At 63.6% G+C, this 21,169-nt stretch overlaps 1 protein-coding gene across 13 annotated transcripts in view; it reads left to right on the forward strand.

Moving 5' to 3' along the window:
• Positions 1-21,169, forward strand: part of KDM4B (lysine demethylase 4B) — a 132,073-nt gene that overhangs the window by 78,739 nt on the left and 32,165 nt on the right. For all 13 annotated transcript variants that reach the window (XR_013554356.2, XR_013554357.2, XM_060629937.3 and 10 more), the window contains 2 exons: positions 1,907-2,010; positions 6,487-6,624. Coding sequence is in view for 11 of the 13 variants with exons in the window: in XM_060629937.3 (XP_060485920.1) it covers positions 1,907-2,010; positions 6,487-6,624 (242 nt within the window). In the remaining 2 variants the exon portion in view is untranslated. The remainder of the gene's footprint in view (positions 1-1,906; positions 2,011-6,486; positions 6,625-21,169) is intronic.

Genomic DNA, 21,169 nt, shown 5'->3' on the forward strand with positions numbered 1-21,169 from the left:
TGGGAGCCTCCCCACGTTGCTTTGTGACCGGTGTGGACTGGTCTGGCCTGGGGGGAGGGCTGGCTTCGCGCTTCCCCTGCGCCCCTCCGCAGAGGGAGGGCGGGAGGGGTTCTAGGGCAAGTGAGTCACTGCCCTCCTCGGTGTCCCTTCCAAACTTTTTCGGGGGCACGCGTCGCAGACTCCATTATTGAGATGGATGGAATGAGTTTGCGATGAATATGGAAAATGAATAGCCGAGCTCCAAATGGGCTCGCTGGGAGAGTCGTGGAGCCCACGGAGAGAGCGTTAATGTGTTGGCGCGTTATTGGTGCTAATCACTTAAAATGTGCGCCTTTATTAGAGCTTTAATGAGAGCCACTTAAACTGTGCATTAAAAAGAACTGCAGAGAGGCCGCGGGCCGGGCGGCAGGGGCCATAACTCTAATTGGAACGCTTTTAGCACAGAGCAAAGTTGCTGGATTCAGTAATCCCCCCAGCACTTTCCAGAACCTGGCAGTCGTGTCCTGGCCGGCGGGCGCCCCACCCCCCACCCCCGGCACCGTGACTCTGTCACTTGGAAGCCCTCCTGCCCCGGCAGGTGTGTGTGGGTGGTGGGGGTGGGGCCGAGCGCTGGCTCACAGCAGGCACGCACGTGGGCGTGTGCCCTCTTTGGCGACCCATGGGGATGTGCGCTGGCCTGGAGGCTGGGCGCCCGAGGTCTGGGTCGGCTCCCGGCAGGATCCCTGGGGGGGCCCGGCTGTGCCTGGGGGACAGTCCCGGAGGGAGCGGGACCTCGAGAGCCCGTCCTGCACCTCACCGAGACTGTGCCGTCTCTCGGTCGTGGTTTGGGTGAGAGGCCCGGGACCTTTGCGTGGGATCCCGGGGCCGGCTTTTCTTTAACTGCTAGTCCTACGTGTCATTGATTTGGGCCTACTGGTGACCTGGAAATGTCTCCGAACTGTGTTAAACACGGTTTCTGAGCAAGGAGAACTGATGGTCTGACTTCTGTACGTTTACAAACGTCGCTCTATGTGTTTTTAAGTTTCTTTATTTCGAGAAGGGGTTGGAGGGGCCGAGAGAGAAGGAGAGAGAGAGTCCCCAGCAGGCTTCGCTGTCGGCACGGAGCCTGACGCGGGGCTCACACTAATAAACCGGGAGATCGTGGCCTGAGCGGAAACCAAGAGTCGTCGGGTGGTGAACCGACTGAGCCGCCCAGGCGCCCCTGCACACGTTGTTTTAAACCGGTTGTGTGGCATTCTGGGAGACAGAAAGCGTCCCCGGGCGTGAACTCAGACCCCCTCGTGTGTCACAGACGGTCAGGGGTGGACGCAGCCGCAGGCCGGGTCGGGTTGTTCGGCTCTTTTCCCGCCAGACTGAGGGCCTCAGAGGGCCAGTCGACAGCTGGAACCTCTGTCTCCTCGCCTGCTGTGGGGACCGTGTGTGCGAAGAGCCCAGGCAGAGCCCGTGCCCGCGCTGAGGCCTTCCTTCCTCTTTGTCCGTGACTTGCTTGTGGGGGGGGCACGGCCCGTGACTTCCGGTGTGAGCGCGTCCTTCCCGCGTCCCATCTCCCCGGCTACACCAACGCGCTGGCTGAGCGACTGCGCCCGTGCGATGCAGCACGGGTTTTATTTGGGGGGTGCTCAGGGGGGAGGCCCGCACCCCATCTGTGACTTGGGGTGCACTGTGTTGCACAGCTGGCCCATCCTGGGCTCTGGGCTCGCTGACTGGGGGTCTGAGGAGCTGCCTTCCCGGCCACCAGCAGAGCACGTGGCTTTGCGACGAGGTCCTGTGCGTTTCATTCCCTCAGAGCCGGGAGCACCCCCCCCCCCCCGCCCCCCGCCCCGTGCCTGATTGGGGGAAGGCGCCGCCCACAGAGAGGCCTTCCCAGCGCCACCCGTCAGGCTGACACCCATCTTTTCTGCTCTAGGGTTCTTCCCCGGGAGCTCCCAGGGCTGTGACGCCTTCCTGCGGCACAAGATGACCCTCATCTCGCCCATCATCCTCAAGAAGTACGGGATCCCGTTCAGCCGGGTACGTAGGTGCTGCTGGGGCTGTGGCCCAGGGAACCACCAACGTCCTGGGAAACTGGCTTCTCACCCCTCGAGAAGGTTCTAGAACACTGGCAAGCCAGAGGAGAGTGGGTTGGCTGGGCTGGGCTGTGGTGGGGGGTGAGGCTAGAAGAGGGGGGCGTCGAGTGGGGCCTCGCCTTGCCTCCCAGCCCCTCGCAGACCCAGTCCCTTGTCTGGTGGGGCTGGCAGCTGCCAGCAGGGCCCTGCAGGGTCAGGGTGGCAGGGGAGGGGCGGCTCCTGCCAGCTTCCCAGGAAGCCCCCGGAGAACCGGGCAGGCCTCTCCACGCCCCCAGACGCCCCAACTTGGCCCCGATCTCTGGCCCCACCCCGTGGCCCACTGCAGACATCCTTTGAGAGAAGATGTACCTGTTTGGAAATGATCTATCTGGCTCTCCGCAGCACAAAGACTGTGAACTCATTCAATTTACTGCTCCAGGGGCCGCTCTGCTCTTCCGGGGAAAGCCTGTGATGCATGAAGCCTGAGGCTGGGGAATCTGGGTGGCTGGCGGGGACCCTGAGGGGGAGGGGAGGGGTGGGGGAAGGGGGAGGCTGGGCCTTTGTCCGGGGCTCTGCCCGGGGGTGGGGCGTTTCCCCACAGACAGGCCTCGTGGACAGGATCTGACGGGATCGGCCAGGCCCGGCTCCTCGAGGGGGACGTGCCTGCAACCTTCCGGGCAGCCTCTGGGCTGGGCACCGAGGGCCAGCCGGAGAGGAAGAGGCTCCCGAGGGTCTGATTCCTGAAGGCCTCCCTAGGAGAGCGTTTGTCAGGCGCGGGGGCAAGTTGCGCGATCGGGACCCTCGCGCTGCATTCTTGCCGCGAGTGTCAGCGAGTCGGAAATCGCTTCTGACGTTTCAATCAAACCGCCTGCAGCCGTAGTGCTCAGATCGGGGATTCGCTCTCACTGTCGGCTCGTCCATCAGACAGCGGGACGTTCTGCTGTGAGAGACACAGGGCTTCCGTGCCTTCCGCTCCTCCCCTCCTGGTTCCAGCGCCCCGGCTGCCAGGAGAACAGACACAGCCTTGCTGGCGGAAGTGAGAAGGGTGTGCTTTCCCGCGGTCTGTGGAGAACGTCCTCCCGGGCGCCGCTTCCTAGAGGGAGATGCCGGTCGGAGGGGTGGGCCGGCGGGGGCACCCTCCGTCTCCCGCGTCGCTGCCCACGTGGGCACTGCACTTTGTGTACGGAAGGCGGGGCCGCTGGCCTCAGAGGCCCCGCTCCCCTCACCCCTGCCCGGCCATCTGCGGGGCCTGCGGGGCGAAGGCCGCGGCCGGGCCAGCAGGGAGCGGCGTCGGGCTCCAGATGAATGCCCCGTCTGGGTCCTCATCTGAATTCCTGGCAGCCCTGGGGGAGGGAGTGCCTCCCGCCCTGCGCTTATAAGTCTTCGTAATGGTATTTACTTCTGGAAGAAAAAGCAGATCAATAGCAGAGCTTTTTAATAATTAAAAGTGTGTATTTCTGTAATCTGCCACGGACTTCCTCATTTATTCTGCGAGAGCTCGAGGAAGCAGCTGAATTCAGGCTTTCTCCATGACTGGCGTCTGGGGCTGGCATTCCCTTCACGGCTTGCATCCATCATCCCAAGTGCCTTCTAATTATCGTCGGGATAACGTTGACGGCTGTGACATGGAGGACAGACACTGCGGGCTCGAGATGGAGCCACCAGGATGTAGAGTTGGGTGACAGGAACATAATTTCCTTGCCGTCCTCACGGAGCGCATCTGTTCTGGGCCTTGGTCTGTGGAGGGGTCGGCAGGGAGAGCGGGCTCTAAAGTCTGCCCGAGGCACCTCCCGGCACCGGGCTCCCAGAGCCCCGCCTCCCAGGGACCCTGTAGTGAACCCCCCCCCGCCCAATGGGGCTCCCACCAGCCTGTGCCAGGCCCCATGCCTCCTGCTGGAGGGAGGGAGGAGAGCAGGCGAGGAGGCTTGGAGGAAGAGGGGGATGGTGCCGTCCAAGGTCAGCTCAAAAACGAGAAGAAAATCAGTAATCACATTCTAAAAGAAAAAAACAAATTCTACATTATAATTTTATTTGCAACCCGTTTCACGGCGATCCTGTGACAGGAGCCAGCCCAGAGAATCCTTGCTGTGGACGGGGGTTGCTGGGGCCCTGGGGACCCTGGGTGTTCTCTCTCCGCCCCCGTCTCCCGCCGCGTGTGTGCTCCATCCCCCACACGCCTGTCACTTGGACAGGAATTTAAAAATATAACTTAATGCACACTGACTTCCCTTGATTGGTGCAATTCATTACTCGAAAAGAAAAATATCTTCGTGTTCTTAAGGACTGGCTCTTCTCCAGGCTGTGTCGGCTTGGATTGATTTTTGACGCTGTGGTTGGCTTCTGGAAGTCTCCCGCCCCCCATCTCCCGCCTGCCCCCACCCCCTCAGGGTTCGCCTTCTTCTGGGCTACTTAAACGAATCCAGAAAGTTTTACTATTCGTCTCTCTGGAGGAATAAATAAAGATTAGCAAGCTTGAGCACTCCTCCAAAGCCACAGTAGAAAGATGAACAGCTGGGTAAGTGGGGGCAGAAGGAGACACTTTGCAGAAGGGGACAGACGCACCCGTCCACCTCGGGGAGAGGCGACCGGAGCCGGGAGATACGGCGGCCCACCCGCAGGCGCGGCAAGAACCCGCACTCCCACCGCCGGCAGCAGGGACGCAGAACGGGCGGCCGCTGCAGAAAACCCGCCGGGCAGCTGCCTGGGAACCTCCACCTCCTGCCCCCCGGAGACCCCGCAGGAACACAAGCACACGTCTGTCCGTCCGTCCATGTGCGCAGCCTGGAGCACAGCGCCCCCTGCAGCCGTACTCGCCAGAGCCCCGCACCAGAAACAGCCCAGCAAGGGGAGCCGATGAGCAGACAGTGACGCGGCCACACGATGGAATGCCCTTGGGGACCGGGAGGGGTCCGCGGGCCTCGAAGACGCACCGAGGACAGAATCAGACACAGGAGCGCAGCCCGAGCGAGGCCGTTGAATGAAACCCTAGAAAGAGCCGTACCCCCCGGTAACAGAGGCACATCTCCCAGGTTGGGGATCGCGGGCGGCAGGGGGCTGCCCGGCATGGTCCGTTCCTGTTTGGGGCGCTGGTTACTCAGAACTCCAGACGACCTGTAACCGCTTGGACTCTACATTGTCCCTCCCTCGCCGCCAGCCTCGGTCTCCACATCCGTGGATTGGGCCACCAGCCCCGCCTGTCGTGTTCCGGGACAGTGAGAGAGAATAGTACTCACGGAGTGGGGCCAGGGGTGCGGCTGCAGCCCCCACCTTTTTCCTCCAGGCCTGGGAGTGGAGGTTCCAGAAGCCTGTCTGGGCTCATTGTGGGCCCTCTCCCCCGTCACTCACACCCAGCTCCTTGGTTTGGGGTCTGTTTGAGAGATAGGATCAGACCATTGGAATGGTCTAGAAACGTCAGCTCATGTGACAGAGTTCCGACCTTGACATTGTGTCCTTACGACATGCTTATAACGTGTTATATAACGTGTTTCTCACTGGGAAGGAGCCACCTCCCCGGGTATGAGGGACGGACCCTGTCTTATGACGGCCAGAAGACTCGGGTCATTTTCCAGGAATGTTTTTATGTGTGCAGCTGGACGTTTTTTCCTCACAAGGGCTAGAAAGACCCTGTACTTTGAGGACGCCCTGTCCTGTGCTCGAAGGGTTCTGTGGCTGCGGCCAGTGCTGTCTGCACCTGCTCACCAGCCCCCGATGCTGTATCAGGACGTGGACGGCAGACGGGACACGGCCACCTACCTCCAGACCGGGAGACCCCTTCCCTCCCTGCAGCCGAGAGCGCCCAGACGCCTAGCATTGAATAGCCCCGTGTGTCTAGAGGGTGTCTTTTTTTTTTAAGACTATTTATTTATTTAGAGAGAGAGTGCTAGTGGGGGAGGGGCAGAGAGAGAGGGAGGGAGAAAGAACCCCAGGCAGGCTCCACGCTGTCAGCACAGAGCCCAGCACGGGGCTCGATCCCACGGACCTTGAGATCGTGACCTGAGCTGAAACCAAGAGTCGGACACTCAACCGACTGAGCCCCCCAGGCGTCCGCCCCACAAAAAACAGAGCGCCTGTCACCTTGGGGTACGTCACCCTGGGCTCCGGTGCGCGGCGGGCCACGGCAGAGCTTTCCTCCTGGCCACGGCCACGCCTGCTGTATAAACCGTGTGGGAGACCGGCTGGAGCCCGTGCCGTGGGGGCTACCCTCCACCGGGCAGACCTCCGCTCGCTCCTGACGTCGGGGCCCCCTGGCGCTTGCCGGGAAGCCCTTGATCCCACGTGCCCCTGCCGTACTTGGCGGTGGCTCCTGGTGGCCTTTGCCACCAGCCTGGCCTCTGGGCCAGCGTTGCTTCTGGTAGGTGAGCCGAGCAGCGAATGCCAGTCCTGACTCGGCCTCGCCCCTCAGCTGCTGGCTCCCCACTCACCTGTCCCTTTCCCCCCTCAGATCACGCAGGAGGCCGGGGAGTTCATGATCACGTTCCCCTACGGCTACCACGCCGGGTTCAATCACGGGTTCAACTGCGCGGAATCCACCAACTTCGCCACCCTGCGGTGGATCGATTACGGCAAGGTGGCCACTCAGGTAAGTGCCCGCGGGCCCCGTGACCGGGTCCACGTGGGGGTCGCCCCCCTCAGCCCGCCGCCTCGGACCGGGACCCCTGCAGCCTCCGTTTCTCCTCGGCGGGGGCCTGGCCTCTCCATCCGGGTCTGTTTCCGGGGTCCTCCGGGAGCCCCTCCGCAGCACGTTCCTCGCCTGGCACGGACGGGGAAGCGGCAGGGGGCGGGCGGGGGGGGGTGTCCGCCTGGAGCCTGGGACCTGTGGCCGAGGGCTTTCCCTCCTGGCAGACTCTACTGTCTGGGCCCGAGGACTTCCTGGTGGTCTGGGCTGTGCATGGAGGTCACCGGGGGACAGGAACACCCCTCTGATTCTCCTCCCGGGAATTTCCTGCTCTGTTCTAAGAGGGCCGGTTACTGGCCGACGGATTTGACATCTGAGCTGAGTTCTTGTTCCCAAATGCCCCTGGCGTGCCTGTGTGGTTTTGATGGGCAGCTCGAAGGGTGGCAGGTTCCTGGGAGCTGCTGGGCACAGGGTGGGCTCGTGTCTCCCTCCCTCCCTCCCTCCCTCCACTCGCTCCCTTGGCTCCCTCTGGAGCCCAAGACGGCTCTGGGGGCCTGGCGACGGGATGTACACATCCCAGACCCCTAGTCCGGACCCCTAGTTAGTGGGGGGTTGGAGCCTAGGAGGCAGCAAGGAGGGGCTGGCGGTGGGCGCACAGCTGCTTGGACCAAGGGCCTTCCTCCCAGGACTGCCACCCAGGCCCGAGGCCCCTGTCCCGGCCTCAGCACAAGATGGCAGTCTTCCCGTCAGGCTGGGCTCGGGCTTTGGCCCAGGGTTTTGGCCCCTCCGGCCTCTGCCCACTGCAGACGGACCCGGTTACTCGTGGCTCCCTAGGGCTGGGGGCACCCGGCACAGGAGAGCCCCCTCCGGCGAGGCCAATGCGGCGTGAAAATGGGGTACCTCCCGCCGGGCTCCCAAGTGGGAGCCTGGGGGCTCCTCCGAGGAATTGCTTTTGGCTGCTTCCGAGTCAGGGCCCAGGACCAGGGCAGACGGTGCGTTTCCCACCAGATCCAGAAGTGGGGGACCCGGTGGTGAGGAGTGCGTGGCGGCTGGCCGCGTGTGGGTGTCGTGGCCGCGAGCTGAGAGTGTAACACGCACGCTGTCCGAGGTTCCGCGTAACAAGGGACGTGAAATGTTGCCCAGGTACTCGGTAGTGCTGCTTATGGAGGCTGTGTTTCTAGATAGATTGGGTGAAACGAAATGTTGAAGTGAACGTCACCTGTTCCTTTTTACCGTTTGACCGTGGAGACCGAGACCAGACAAACGAAGATCGCACAGGTGGCTGGCGTTCTGTTTCTGGCGGGCAGCTCGGGCCTAGACGAACGGGCTAACCTTTATGCTTCTAACTACCCGTGTCTCTAGCTCCACTGTTGGAGTGCGGTTTAGAAAAGGACGCGGGCTTTGTCGGAAGGAGGCTGGAGAGGCGCTCTGGGGGCTTAAGTGTCGGGATTTTTAGCGGTGGGGGAGGGTGTCTCTGGCAGAGACGCTGGCTTCGCTCAAAGAGGAGACGTGTAAAGGAGCCATCGGACGTCCCGTGTGGGGGTGTGGTTCCGCGTGGACGACCGCAGGCCGCTGCGGGTGGTGAGAGGAAGCTCGGAGAATTCCAGGGGCCCGTGCGCCGAGCCCCCGCCGCGGCGTGAGCCGCAATTGAGTCGGGAGGTCTGGACGAGATCGCAGGCTTGTCCTGGAGGTGCTGTCAGAGCCGAAGCCGCAGTGGGGCCGGCAGGGACTGCCCGGATATTAAAAGCAATCTTGGGTTCGGCCGTGTGTTCACAAACAAGTGACATTTGGGAAGTGTTGGGCCTCCACGCTTACATTGCCGGGCGGCGTAGCGTGAAATTACCGAACAAGTGGAGCGCGGTGCTCCGCGCAAGCCGGGGTTCGGGCGGGCGGCCGGGCCCCGTGCCGGGCTCCCTCGCGGGGCCACCCCAGCTGCCCGGTCCTGTGGCGGGAAGGCGGGGGGGGGGGGGGGGGGGGGGGGTCCGCCGGGAGCGGCCCTTGGCCGTGGCGCGGCAGGCCCTGCGGTCCGGGACATCAGCTCCCGGCCAGGGGATGGGGGCAGCAGTTTCGGCCTCCTGCAAGCCTCGCGGCCCCGTAAAGGGTCCAGTCCAGGCAGGAGAGGCGGCTGGCCGTACGGATGACCGCCGAGGCATGTCCGAGGCAGGACCTGGGAGGGGCAGGGAGGTTGTTCGGGTCGGATGGTTCTCGGGGACCCGCTGCGTCCTTAGCCACACTTTAGGGAATGGAGAGTGGGGCTGGGGGAGGATTCTAGCATAATTTTCCTCAGCCAGGGCTTCTCCCTGCCGGCCTGAGCTGCCCACCCCCATCTCTGCTTGGGCCAGTTCCTTCCAACACCTTCCTCAGACCCCAGGGAGAAGCGTTCCCATTTTCCAGATTTTAGAGACTTCTAACTCGGTTCTCAGGTTGTTCCTTTTCTCCCAGGCTCCCTCCGTGCTGGTGCACGAGAAGCCCAGCTCTCGGGCTTGGCTGGCCTCGGTCAATGTCAGGAATTCATGTGCTTTCTCCTTCTAGAAGAGGGGTCTGCAAACCCGGGCCCACAGGCCAAATTTGGCAGGCTGTTTTTGTGTGGTCTGCAACCTGAGAACGGTTTTTACATTTTTCTAGAGAGTCGTGAAAAAAAAAAAAAAAAAAACAACCAAAAACAGTCGCAAGAAGAATATACAGCACACCAGTTCGATGAAACCCAGATTTACGGTTTATAAATAAAGTTTTATTGGCACCCAGCCACGCCCGTTCGTTGACACGCTGTCTCTGGCTGCTTCCGTCTGTGACGGGGAGTTGGGCAGTTGTGACCGAGACCACCTGGCCTGCAGAACTGAAGGCCGTCGCCTCCTGGCCGTTGAAGAGGAGTGAGCTGTCCCTGGTCTCGAGGATCGATGGTGCGGGCGGGCCCTAGCCTTTCCTGCCAGCACCGGCTCCGGCCGGTCAGGGCTGACCCGTTGCCTCCTGCGCCCTTTCCCAGCCCCCAGGGTCTCTGGCGTCAGAGGGGCTCCCCTCTCAAGCAGGCTGGCGTCTCGGCCCTGAGCTCCGCACCCAGCACCGCGGCGGCTGCCTCGAGAGCTTCTGGATGGGCCGGGGAGGGGGCTGGTGGGCACGGGGAGATGTCCTCCGGAAGAGCGTCACTGACCGGACCTCCCGCGGCAGAGCAGGAGGCCGAGGCCTCGGGTGCTGGTCGGCCCCCGCGGGCCAGACGGGCTCCCAGGTTCCTCCGGGCGGGAAAACCCCAGAGGAAGCCCAGGCTTTGCAGCCTCTTGCCAGAGAGCTCTAGGAGGGAGCTCCCCCGGGCCTCGCGGCCAAGGTCCGCTCTCTGGCCTGGTCGTCAGTTGGTAGTACTCACGCTGAAGCACCCCCGCTCCCCCCTGCCCACCCGTCGGAAGGTTGAGCTGCCCTGGGTCCAGCTTCGAGTCGACGTGGTGTTTCGGTGTCTGCATCCTCCGTGCTCTTCCTTCCTGAGCCGCTTGGCTGGCGCTAACGTTTTCCACCCATCGGCCTCCAGGAGGAGAGCGGCGAGGGCTGCCGGGGACCCTCCCGGGCCCGCGCTGTGGGGGGACGGGCAGGAAGACGCCGCCTGCCTCTCTGTCCCACCCTCCTGCCAGTTTGTGGATCGCGCAGCCCCGTCACCGAGGCCCCTCGCTCCCCTGGCTTCCCGTCTCACCGGCGCGGGACGGGGCCTCCTTCTGGGCCGGAGGGTAGAGGGGGACGGCCCCCACCCACTGCGCTGCCAGCAACGAGCGGCCAGGGTTTTGTGTAATTAAGGAGAACGCAGCTGGGGGGCCAAGGTGAGCGGAGACCGCTGAGCCCCTAAGGGTCAGGGCCGGGACTCCAAGGAGGGAGCAGCGATGACAGGGACAGGGTTGGGGGGACTTCCTGCCCGCTCCACCCGCCCCGGCGAGGCGGAAGGACGGGCCGGGCACTCTGAGGGAAACATTCGTAACCCCGCTCTATGGATGGATGGGCGGGGTGGGGGCGGGGGTTGCCCAAACGTTGCTAGATGTTAGCTCGACGTGGCGGAGTTCGGGTCCCTCGAAAACGTACGCTCTCAACGTGTTTCTTTTCTTTCTTTCTTTCTTCCTTTTTTTTTTTTTTTTTTACAACTTTTTTTTTTGGAAAAACCAGCGTAGCTTTCCAGGGGAGGGGGGAGTGGTCTTGCCTTTCCTGGGTGCTTCCTCCGTCAATGCCCTGCAGCCGCTGGAGGGGAAAGGTTGGGCTGTTTGTCATCGTGTTCCTGGTGGTGCTCTTGGTTTGTTTCATAAACGGGAATTAGAAACCAAACTGGGTCGCTCTCTCCCCTGCCAGACCCGAAACAAGGGGAGCGTGGACAGGTACGTGCCAGACTCAGCATCCTGAGCACCGCTGTGCTGAGGGTCCCGGAGGGAGCTGCACCTACAGGGAGAGGGTGACAGGTGGGCGGGGGGCCCCGGGGACCCCAGGACACTACGGGGCCTGCGCGCGGAGTGAGTGTGGGGCCTGTCCCCCACACCCCCCACCCCCACCCTTCCCGGGTCACACGCAGCCCTTGCCGCGTTTGTTTTGAGCCCTGCCCTTCCTCGGCCGGACCCCTCCTCGGAGGTAGCACTGTCTCCCCTTTCCTTCCGTCTCTCTTCTTTTCTGTCTCCATCTCCAGCTTTACCGATGGCACCACCCTGCCTCAAGGTGACTCTGAACCTCGCGACCGCGCGAGGACCAGAGAGGTGAAGTGACTTGGCCAAGGTCACGGCAGCGATAGGGCCGGGCCCAGAACGCCCGCTCCCTTCCCGTCTCCCTCCCCCTCTGGGAGGCGTGCGCCTGTTGAGGGACCCCCTCCCCACCCGAGGGCGTCTGTACAGGCTGATGGCCTCCTCCTGGCTGGGGTCCGGGGCTCGGCGGGGGCGGCAGAGTCGCCTCCCGAGGCCTGTGCTCCATTTCTAAGGACGGAATTCCCTGGGCACGTGCTCAGACGGGCAGGCTTTGTAGTGGGATTGCTGTCGGGGGAGATCAGAGGGGTGTGCGAGCTTCACTCGGAGAAGATAAACACGCCCGCACCAGCCCTTCTAGGCCTGAGCTCGAATTAGCCCCACGGGGCCGCACGCCACGTTGGATTAGCTCAGCGCGGCCCTGACTGCCCCCTCAGTGGGCGGCACTGGGCGAGGCCTGGCAAGGGGCTCTCTCCCCCACTGAGGTTGTGCCGGCATCGCAGACCGCCCCACGAGGCAGGTGCACAAGTTGACTTCAGATGAAACAGAGCGAGAGAGATTTAGAACCCGTTCTGAACGGCCCGGAGCCTGGGTGAGCTGAACTGGGTCTCTGCCAGCTGTCTGGGCCGCCCGCCTGCCGAGAGCTCAGCTTCCCCGGGAACTGTCGGCTCCCCCCAGAAGCATCTAGCGGGGGAGCGGCTTCTGTGGAGTGTGGAAGAGGGGAGAGGGCCCCCGGGCCCCCCAGATGCACTGCATCCAGGGGGAGGGGCCTCTTCTGAAGCCCCGGCCGGGGACCCACCTTGCGTAGATCGGGTGCCTTGTGTGTGGGGAGCGTGCCGTCCGCCGCAGCGATCATCCAGGAGCCCGAGGGGAGGTGGCAGGAGGCAGGGCCGGGGCGAGGGTGGGGGCGTGAGGAAGAGGGCCGGAGTGGGCGGCCGCGACCCGCCCGGGCTGGAGGTGGGGCCGGGCACCTGCCCTTCTGCGCCTTGCTGCCCCTGTGACTTATGGCCCCAGACAGGCAGGTGCGCGGGGCTCGCGGAAAAGTGCTGTGTGAGATACGTTTTTCCCTCGCTCTTTCCCCGGGGCTTCCTGTCACTCTCTCGTCTTCCCGGTGCAGAAGTGCTGGGTGTTAGAGTCACGCGGTAGCTCGGGACGGCCCCCAGGCCTCTCGGTCGTCTCTCGTCGCGTCTCGGATTCGACCGCGTATGGTGTCCTCTGTGGCCTTTGTCAGTGTGGTGGGAGCGTTCTGGGGAAGCCTGCCTGGCACTGAGCGCCCAGCCTGTTAGTATCATCGTGTCGGTCGTTGGCATTAGCAGGCCGGGATGGGAGACGCGAGGGCCCGGGCTGCAGACAGACAGGAAGACTCTCCGGGCCGTCCTGGTGGGCCAAGGTCACCCAGCTGGGCCCCAGAGAGGACAGCGACAGGTGAGGTTTCCTTTATAGAGAAAGGGGAGGAGGTGTGCCCTGAAGCCCTGGCCTCGCCGGGGCCGCGTTGGGCTGGGTCCAAGGCCAGCGACCTTGCCGGCCCGGCTGGCTGTGGGGCGTGCGGGAAGCAGCCCCCGGTCGAGGACCGAGGGGAGCCCCGGGAGCCGTGCACCTAATTGTTTTGTTTATGAAGCGCTTCTGAGAGCTTCCAGTGGGTTTCCTAATGAACTGGTTTGTTATGTCTCTCGCTGCAGCGCTGGTAATTACATCAGAAACAGGGGGCCGCGGCGTCTGTGAGCCATCGCGAGCAGATGTGGGCTCCGTGGCTGGGTTTCTGCCCCCGTCGGTGGGCGTTTAACGCTTTGTGGGCCCGAGTGCTCTGGAAGGTGTGTGCCTGGCTGGGCAGAGGGCAGAAGGCGGAGGCAGCGTGTGGGTTCGGGCACCCGACTCTGCAGGGACGGGGAGCCGTCGGCCGGAAGACGGGCCCTCGCTGGCCCGGCCTCACCACCTGGGGTTTGCTGCTTCTGAGGGTGCCCCGTCCTCGTGCATGCCAGGGACCGTGCGGGCCGCTGGTCTGTCTGTGGCCGTTGGCTGCTGACCCGCCCGCTGGGCCCTGGCGAAGCTCCGCCCCAGTTCCTGACATCAGGAGGCCTGGGAGCTGGTGCCACTCCTGCTCCTGTGGCAGGAAAGTGCGAGGGTCCCCGTGCACGCATGCTGTTCGGGTGGATGATTTCATCGAACCGTGTTTAATAATTTTCCCGTCTAGGCCGGCAGCGCGTCCTCTCTGTCCCGTTTGGCTCTTTCACACGAGTGGACTCTAATGTCTATTCAATTTTTCAGAAGAGGTGGCCTCCGATTAAAGCTCAGTGCTATTTAAATTGGGGGAAACGCGGCAAACGGGACTCGGCGGGCCCTGAGGCAGCCTGGCCGCATTACTGTCTCGTGCACTCCGGTCGTTTCCAGGGCCGCCCGGGGGTCCTGGGGCAGCCCCGGCCCAGACCGCCCACCGCTGGAGCCCCAACAAGGCGCCCGGCGTTCTTCTCGTTGCTGGCGGCCCTGCCGTGACACGGCCGCCTTTTCTGTGGCCGCGGCCGTGCCACGGGGGGCCCGGCACAGATCAGAGCGTGAGGCGGGCCAGGGATGCTGGGAGCGAATGGGGCAGCTGGGGGGCCAGAGGAGCTGGGGTCATAACGCAGGCCCTCCCCTGAGGCTACCAGCCCTGTCGGCCTGGGGCGGGACCCTCGGGTCCGAATGGAGCGTGTGCAGCCCTGCGAGCCTTCGCCAAGTGCCCCCCCAGGCCCTCTCCCGCCCGACTTCCGCCAGCATGGTCTTCCCGCCCAGCGGGGAGGTCCTCAGGGGACCTGGGCGCCTGCTGGCCTCGTGCCCTGGCCGTGGCAGCCTCAGCCCCCATTTCCCCTCCTCTGCGAAACGGACGTTCCCGTATTCGTGTGGTGGTGGCTTTGGTCTCACGTGTTGTCAGGGGCGTCCATCCCCGCAGGTGACCCTCTTTACTTCCGTGACCTCCCTGCTACCTGGGGACGAGCCGAAACGTTCTGTGGTGGGAGGGCCAGGAGGGGAGTGCTGAGCGGTTGATTTAAATCAGAATCTGCATCGGGGCGCCTGGGTGGCTCCATCGGTTGGGCGTCCGACTTTGCCTCAGGTCATGATCTCGCCGTTTGTGAGTTCAAGCCCCGGGTTGGGCTCTGTGCTGACAGCTCGGAGCCTGGAGCCTGCTTTGGATTCTGTGTCTTCCTCTCTTTCTCTGCCCCTCCCCTGCTCGTTCTCTGTCTCTCTGTGTCTCAAAAATAAAGACACATTAAAAATCAGTCAGAATCCGCCTCTGAAAGAACGTGGACTTGCACACACGTGGGGTGAGAGCCAGACGAGAAGAGTGGGATCACATCCCGTCCTCCAGAAACACGGAGGTGGTTTCCGCTAGCAGACTCAGCTGAGGGAAGTGAACTTCACGGTCACTCACGCTGTAATCCCATTAGTTTAGTACGTGGGGGATTCTTTTTTTTTGTAAGGGGCCGATTCTGGGGTTTTTTAGCGTTTACTTATTTTTGAGAGAGAGAGAGACAGAGACAGAGCAGGCGAGGGGTAGAGAATCCTAAGCAGACTCCAGGCTCCGAGCTGTCAGCCCAGAGCCTGACGCGGGGCTCAAACTCCAGAGCCGTGAGATCGTGACCTGAGCTAAAGTCGACGCTTAACCGACGGAGCCCCCCAGACACCCATGGAGAAGATTGGAAACAACCTGGACACGGCAGGTCCCCGGCCCTTCCGATTGCAGGCATTCAGGGCCCCGCGTCCGTCGGGAGCGGTCAAGCTCCGCGCACGAGTTTTGTGTCTTTGCTCCCGGTGGAGCCCTCGGAAGCAGCGTTGGGAGGTCGCGTCTGGAGCCCGGCCCATGGAGACCTGCGACGCGTGGCCCAGGCTTAGAGGCGGAGGGGGGTGCAGACCCCGGGGCTCACGCAGGCCAGGAGCCACAGTGGCTTTGAGGTCCCTGAGGACAGGCTGCGGAGGCGTGTGGCGGGGCCGCTGGTGGAGTCAGCACGGGAGAGAGCTCTCCTTTTGCAAAAACTGCGTCCGAGGAAGGTCTCGCTTTTGGTGGTTTTTTTGTCGCACTTTACAAAAGCACAGCGGTTTGCTTGCTTTCAGTCATTTTGCGCGGGATCGGTGTGGCTGGTGAAGGGTGAGTCCTCGGATGGTGGGAACAGAGCACCGGGCCTAGGACTCAGATGCAGAGAAACAGTTGGGCGGCCCGGCTCCTGCCAGATGAGCTCCTGCCAGATGAGCGGCGCGGGGAGGGGCTGGAGGAGTAGGCGGGGGTCTCGTTCCAGGAGCGGAAATGCGCCGACTGCTCTGGCAGCCCCGGGCCGGGGGCCCTGCATGCGTCAGCTCGTCTAACACCCCTGCGGCGCGCGGCCGGCCTCCCCCCAGAAGGGTTTGCTGTAATGACATTGTGCCCCCTCCCCGTCTCTGTGGCCCAGACGTGGCGCCAGCCTCCCGAGGAAGAGGTAGGGGTGTACTTCTGGGCCTGCGGGCTGACGCTTTCTCTACAGTTAGCAAAATGCTTGCGGAGGAGACCCTGCACCCGGCCGTACACACTCCAGCGCGCTCCCTAGCTGGATGTGTCCTTGGCGGTGATGGGGAGCGGTGGGGGTGGGGGGGCCTATGTGGCGCCCAGTCCCAGAGGAGCCACGGGTCGCTGGCCGCCTGCCACCTGCTGACTCAGACCTGAGCCCGCCCTCCCACGTGGCCGGGCAGCATTCTGTGCGCTCTGGCGAAGGCCGTCGGGAGGGCCACGTCGTGAGATCCTCTAAGTCGTGTCGGGCGTTAACGTTCATTCCCGTGAAAAGGTTGAGTTTACTCCGCTTTACGGCCCAGAGAGGGAGACCCGGAGTCGAGGTTGTAGAGCTCGGTTATCATCAGGGTCTCGTGTTGGTGGTGGTTCTGGGAGTCCCTGCCGCCACGTGCGCTGAGTGCCAGGGGCCTGTGCCCCGTCCTCCCCCGCCCACACGGCCCGAGCCGAGTGCTGCTGGGCCCCGAGGGCCACCCGCGCTGAGCCTGACGATATGCCAGTTTCTATTTTGTCACGCTCTGGAGAGAAGAAGCCTGTTCGGCCCCGCTTGTGGCCCCTGCTCTGATAAGCAGCGGCAGACCTCCTCCCTGTCCTGTTTTCTCATTTTCCTCGGACCCCGCAGCAGATCCTGGGAGACCTACGCGTGAACGTCGGGCTGTTTGATGTGTCAGGCTTCCAGCCTGGGGTGACAGCCTCCCTGCTCCCGGCTCGGTGCTCAGATTAGGCCCGGGGCCCCTAAACTCCACGGTCGTGACTCTTGTCATTTGTCATCTGGAAGTGACAAGAGTGCTTCTCGTTGAGCCTCTGGCTGGTGCTCTCAAGATCCCCGGCCTTCTGTGACAGAAGTCATCCCCTGGGGGTGACAGAGGCCTGTGCTTATGGGACAGAAGGCTCCATGTCGGGGGGCACTGTGTCTGGGGACCAGCTGGGGCCCTGGCTGGGCTCCTGCTGCCCCCAGCCCTCCTGCCTTCTCTCTCTCCTCTCCCCCCACCCTCTCCCCTCCCCCACCGGTGCTCTCGGGGACCCTGGCGAGATGTCCGTGAGACTCAGTCCCCGGGTGGGTGCAGAGGCATCGCGGCCTGGCCCTCCCCCAGGGTGCTTATGTGGAGGGTCCGGACGAGGAGAGGGCACAGTAGGTGAGTGCTCCCAGCGACCAGGGAGGGTGGATGGGGCCCTGCTGTGCCCTCTGTGCAGCTGTCTCCTCACGCGTTTTTATCCCCGCCCCATCGTAGCCAGAGCTGCTGAGGGCAGGTACCAGCGTGCGGCGACACTGACTACTTCGTCCCTTTAGCTCAGAGCACACGGTAGTCCGCACGCAGGAGACGGGGCTCTCTCTGAGCTGCGAGTCTGAGACCCTTTTGCTCTGGGTTCTTCTGATGGCTTCCATTGCAGATTCGAACCTTGGTGCCTCTCTTTTTAAACATGCTAAAGCCTTAGGAAGTTAAAGGCCCGTAAAGCACGGGCCCACACCGGGTCAGCTGTTCTGAAGGCTGCAGGCGGCTTTCCGCCAGCCCCGGGGTGACCGGTGACGGGAGTCCCTTGGGGAAGCCACTCCCACGACTTGGGCCTCGTGTGATGTTTCTGCTGGTAGGTGTGGTACCTTGGGACTGATTCGGGAACAAAACCCCATCCACACGCCCACCACCCCAGAGGAGAGGAGAGAGACCCGCCCTGACGGTCTCTGCCTCTCATTTTCTGCCGTTTGTCTGTACTAGGCGGGGACTCAGAGCCCCCGGACAGCACGGGGCAGGTTCTGTCAGGCCCTCCGAGGCCCTTTCGGGCTCTGGCGGGTATGTTTCCCCGGTTGAATGGCCAGCTCGGGCGGCAGATATGGAGGGCAGGGGGCCCAGAAAAGACGGAGCCTGAGGCCAGGCCTCTGCGCACCAGGCTCCGGGCGCTTCCTGGCACCCGGCGAGAGCTGGATTCCGGAAGCAGATGGAAGGGGGTGTGCAGCCTGCTCTCCTCAGTATGAAGACCAGGACCGCAGTAAGTCCTCACAAGGACGTCTGTCTTGGTCAGCTCGAGCTGCTGTAATGAAGTACCGTGGGCGAGGTGGGGGGTGGGGGGTGGGGGGTTATAAACAGTGGGAACGGGTTCCCCACACTTGGGGAGACTGGACGTCTGAGACCAGGGACCAGCGGGGCTGGGCTCGGGTGAGAGCCGTCTGGCAGAGTGTGGACGGCTGCCTTCTCGCCGGACCCTCGCGTGGAGGAGGCGGGGACAGGACGGGGCGGGGAGTAGGGGACTCCGTTTCACTGTGGTTACCTGCTAACGTCCCCGTCTCTGCTTGCAGTCGTGTTAGGGGTTGGGGCTTCAACACGGGAACTTGGGGCGGGGGGGACACAACTCCGTCCATAGCACGGAGTCTGTGGTGGCTCCCCCGCGGGTCGTTCGGCCTCAGGCTACCCTATAAAGATCGCTCTGCCCCCTGCATCAAGGGACGGCACGCTTTCTGTAAAGGACCCGATCGTGAATACGAACCCACACGGTCTGTGTGGGACGGCCCCACTCGGCCGTCGGAGCGCCCGCACAGCCGTGGCCGTGGCCGCGTGCCAGGAAAACTTCATTCACGCACAGGTGGGGGGCTGCGTTTGCCCACCCTCGACTTAAGGGACACTCCTGCCCAATAAAGAGATTTAGGAAACTAAGCAGCTTGGTCGGCGGGTCGTTGGGCCCCACGGTTGAAAGGGCCCGGTAGGTGTTCGACGAACGTCCTTGGCTTGTTCTGAAGCCAACTTGGCTTGTTTTTGGTCGCGATGGCGGCTTCGGTGTACTTGGGATTGCACGTAGCGTAACTCTTGAGCTGACGGTTCTCTCCTGAGGTTGGTTCTGCCACGTAAATGGTGTCCTGGCCCGACGGGCGGACCTATCTCGTTGCCCAGGACTGTTGACCAGCCTGCTTACGGTTCTGGAGTCGAGACCGGCTCTGTCTGGATTTCTCACTTCCTTGGGTGAGATCCCTCGGGGGTAGGGGGCGGGGCTGGCGGCTGCTGTCCCCACCAGCCTGGCCTTGGTCGGGGCAGGCTGGGCAGGCCTGTCCTGGTTTTGCGAGGGGGGAGGTGGGCGCTGTCTCTCCTCTGCTGTCGTTTCGCAGCGCGCGTGTTGCCTGCGTTGCGGGAGGACCACCGCACGTACCGCGTGAATTAGCTACAACCCGGCTCTGGGAGGCAGGCTGTCGGGCCCCTCTCGATGTGAGGCGTCGTCGGGGAACCAGGTTCCGCCCGCGGGTATGGGCGGTGTCCACCCTGCCCCGGCCCACACTGTGCCTCTTGGCTGCCCGCGGGCCGACGGAGGGTATGAGGGCACAGGCCGAAGCCACGGGTGCCGGGGCCAGCGCGGGGCAGGGAGCCCAGGATCGGGGCGAGGCGCGGCAGCCTGTGCGTGGACGGGAGGCCGACCCCAAGGCAGGCAGGTCCAGGATGGGGACCTGCAGGTCAGGCAGCTGTCCGGGAACAGACCGTTGGTGGAGGCTGGCAGTGGGCGGGACCCCGTGCCACAGTGAGTCTCTCCCCGCCTCCCCCACCCCAATTCCCGCCTCTTGCCTTCGCTTCCTCCTCGGATCCCAGATGGCCCCGCCTGGCGCTGATGCAATCCCCAGCCACCCTGCCTTGGCTGATCAGGGCAGGGCAGGTGCCACTCGGCGTGCTAGTGACTGAGCCCCGCTCCACGCAGAGCCCCTCCACGCCCAGTTCTGGGGGCTGAGGGCTGTGGGCCCTGACCGTGGTACGGGAGGCCCTGGGGCGGGGGACCCAGAGGGGGCCCCTCAGACCTCCTCCCCCGCATCGGCGCCCCATTTCTCATCGGAAATTAATGACGCGGCCAGCCCGTGACAGCCGTGTGACAGCAAGCACGCTCTCTCTGTCGCCGGCGCCGACGGGGGCCGCTAACTTGGGGGGCTGATGCGAGAGCAGCGGAGACCGTCAGCTTGAGTGACTCCAGCAGATCCTTGAAAACGCGTGTCCCAGAGGGTTTGGGGGCGGGATGGGGGCCGGAGGGGGAGAACGGAAACAAATAGGGCCGTTTGCTCCGGGCCTCCCGCCCCGGGCCCTGCTCGGAGGCTGCCCGAAGCTCCTGCCCCAGCCCCCTCGTGGGTCACCCCGGCAACGCCGAGCCTCTGCGCGGGCTCCCCGCTGGCCACAACGAAACAGCGGTGTGTGATGGTCCCACGGGGGCCGTCGGGGGGCTGGCACGTTCAGCCCCAGGAAGTCGCTTGTGAGGAAGAGCTGAGGTCCCGTCGTTGGCCTTAGCAGCCTCGTCTCCCTGTGTGGTGGGCCGACAGGAGCCCGTGGGTCCGTGGCACCTGCTCCCGAGCCCGGCTGGTCCGCCGTGGAGGTGACGTGGCCGTGTCCTGAATCCCAGCGGCTGTCATCCCCTCCCTGGGTCCCGCTGCTTGCTCCCCGGATGCCCGTCTGCTCTGCGCTCCGCCCCCGCCGGTGACCAGCCCCACCGTGGCCAGAAGCGGGCCGGACTCCAGGCCGCCAGGCAGTGCTCCGTGGAGCACATCCACGTGTCCCCCTCCGTGCTGCACACAGGTGCTTTTTTTAATTACTTAAGGAGAAGCGATTGCAAAGCCACTCGATACAAATCCCTTAAGCTGCTGCTGATGGTGACTCTGGGGAGGCTGTGCCGGGCCAGGAATCCGAAACACGGGCACCATCTGTGCTCCCGCCACTGCGAAGCCAAATTATACCGCCAGCCCTTCCCTCCTGCACAATTTTTCATGAAATGAATCGCGTTTGCTGGGAATCGCTTGTCCACAAATAGTCCCTCCTGCTCAGCGTGGCGAGGTTATCGCTGTCCCCGAGTCCGAGCTCCCGGTTCCAGCCCCGGGAGGAGTGGGGGTGGGGCCTGGGTCCGCAGGAGATTCCTCTGGAAGTTTCCCGAAGCCCCTCCTGCAGCCCCATGGCGCCCACCTCAGATCGGGGGTCCTCCACGTTCCCTGCTTCCGGGGCAGATGGAGGACCCTTGGAAGGGGAGGCAGTTAGCTCTCTTCCTTCTCGCCGTCGTTTCCGTAAGCGGCGGTGACGGTGACACGGTAGTAAAGGGAGGGCGAGACGTGTGTTTAAAACGGAAATAGGTTTTAAGCCAGTTTCGGAAACGGGCTTTTCCTAAGCCCGTTCATTTGACAGGGGGGCAGAAAGGGGCAGGAGTTCAGAGTCCGAGCCACAGGGGCTGCGGTGGATGTGCAGGTGTCCCTGGGCACGTATGTCCCCGAAGGGTGGCTGCAAGCGCAGCACCCCAGGGTCACGTCCCCCCCCCCCCCCCCACTCCCCGAGGTCCCCTAGGCTGCCTGCTGCGGGGGCCGGTT

The sequence above is a fragment of the Panthera onca genome, chromosome A2 (genome assembly GCF_046562875.1).
Source record: "Panthera onca isolate mPanOnc1 chromosome A2, mPanOnc1 haplotype 2, whole genome shotgun sequence".
Taxonomy (NCBI): Eukaryota; Metazoa; Chordata; class Mammalia; order Carnivora; family Felidae; genus Panthera; species Panthera onca.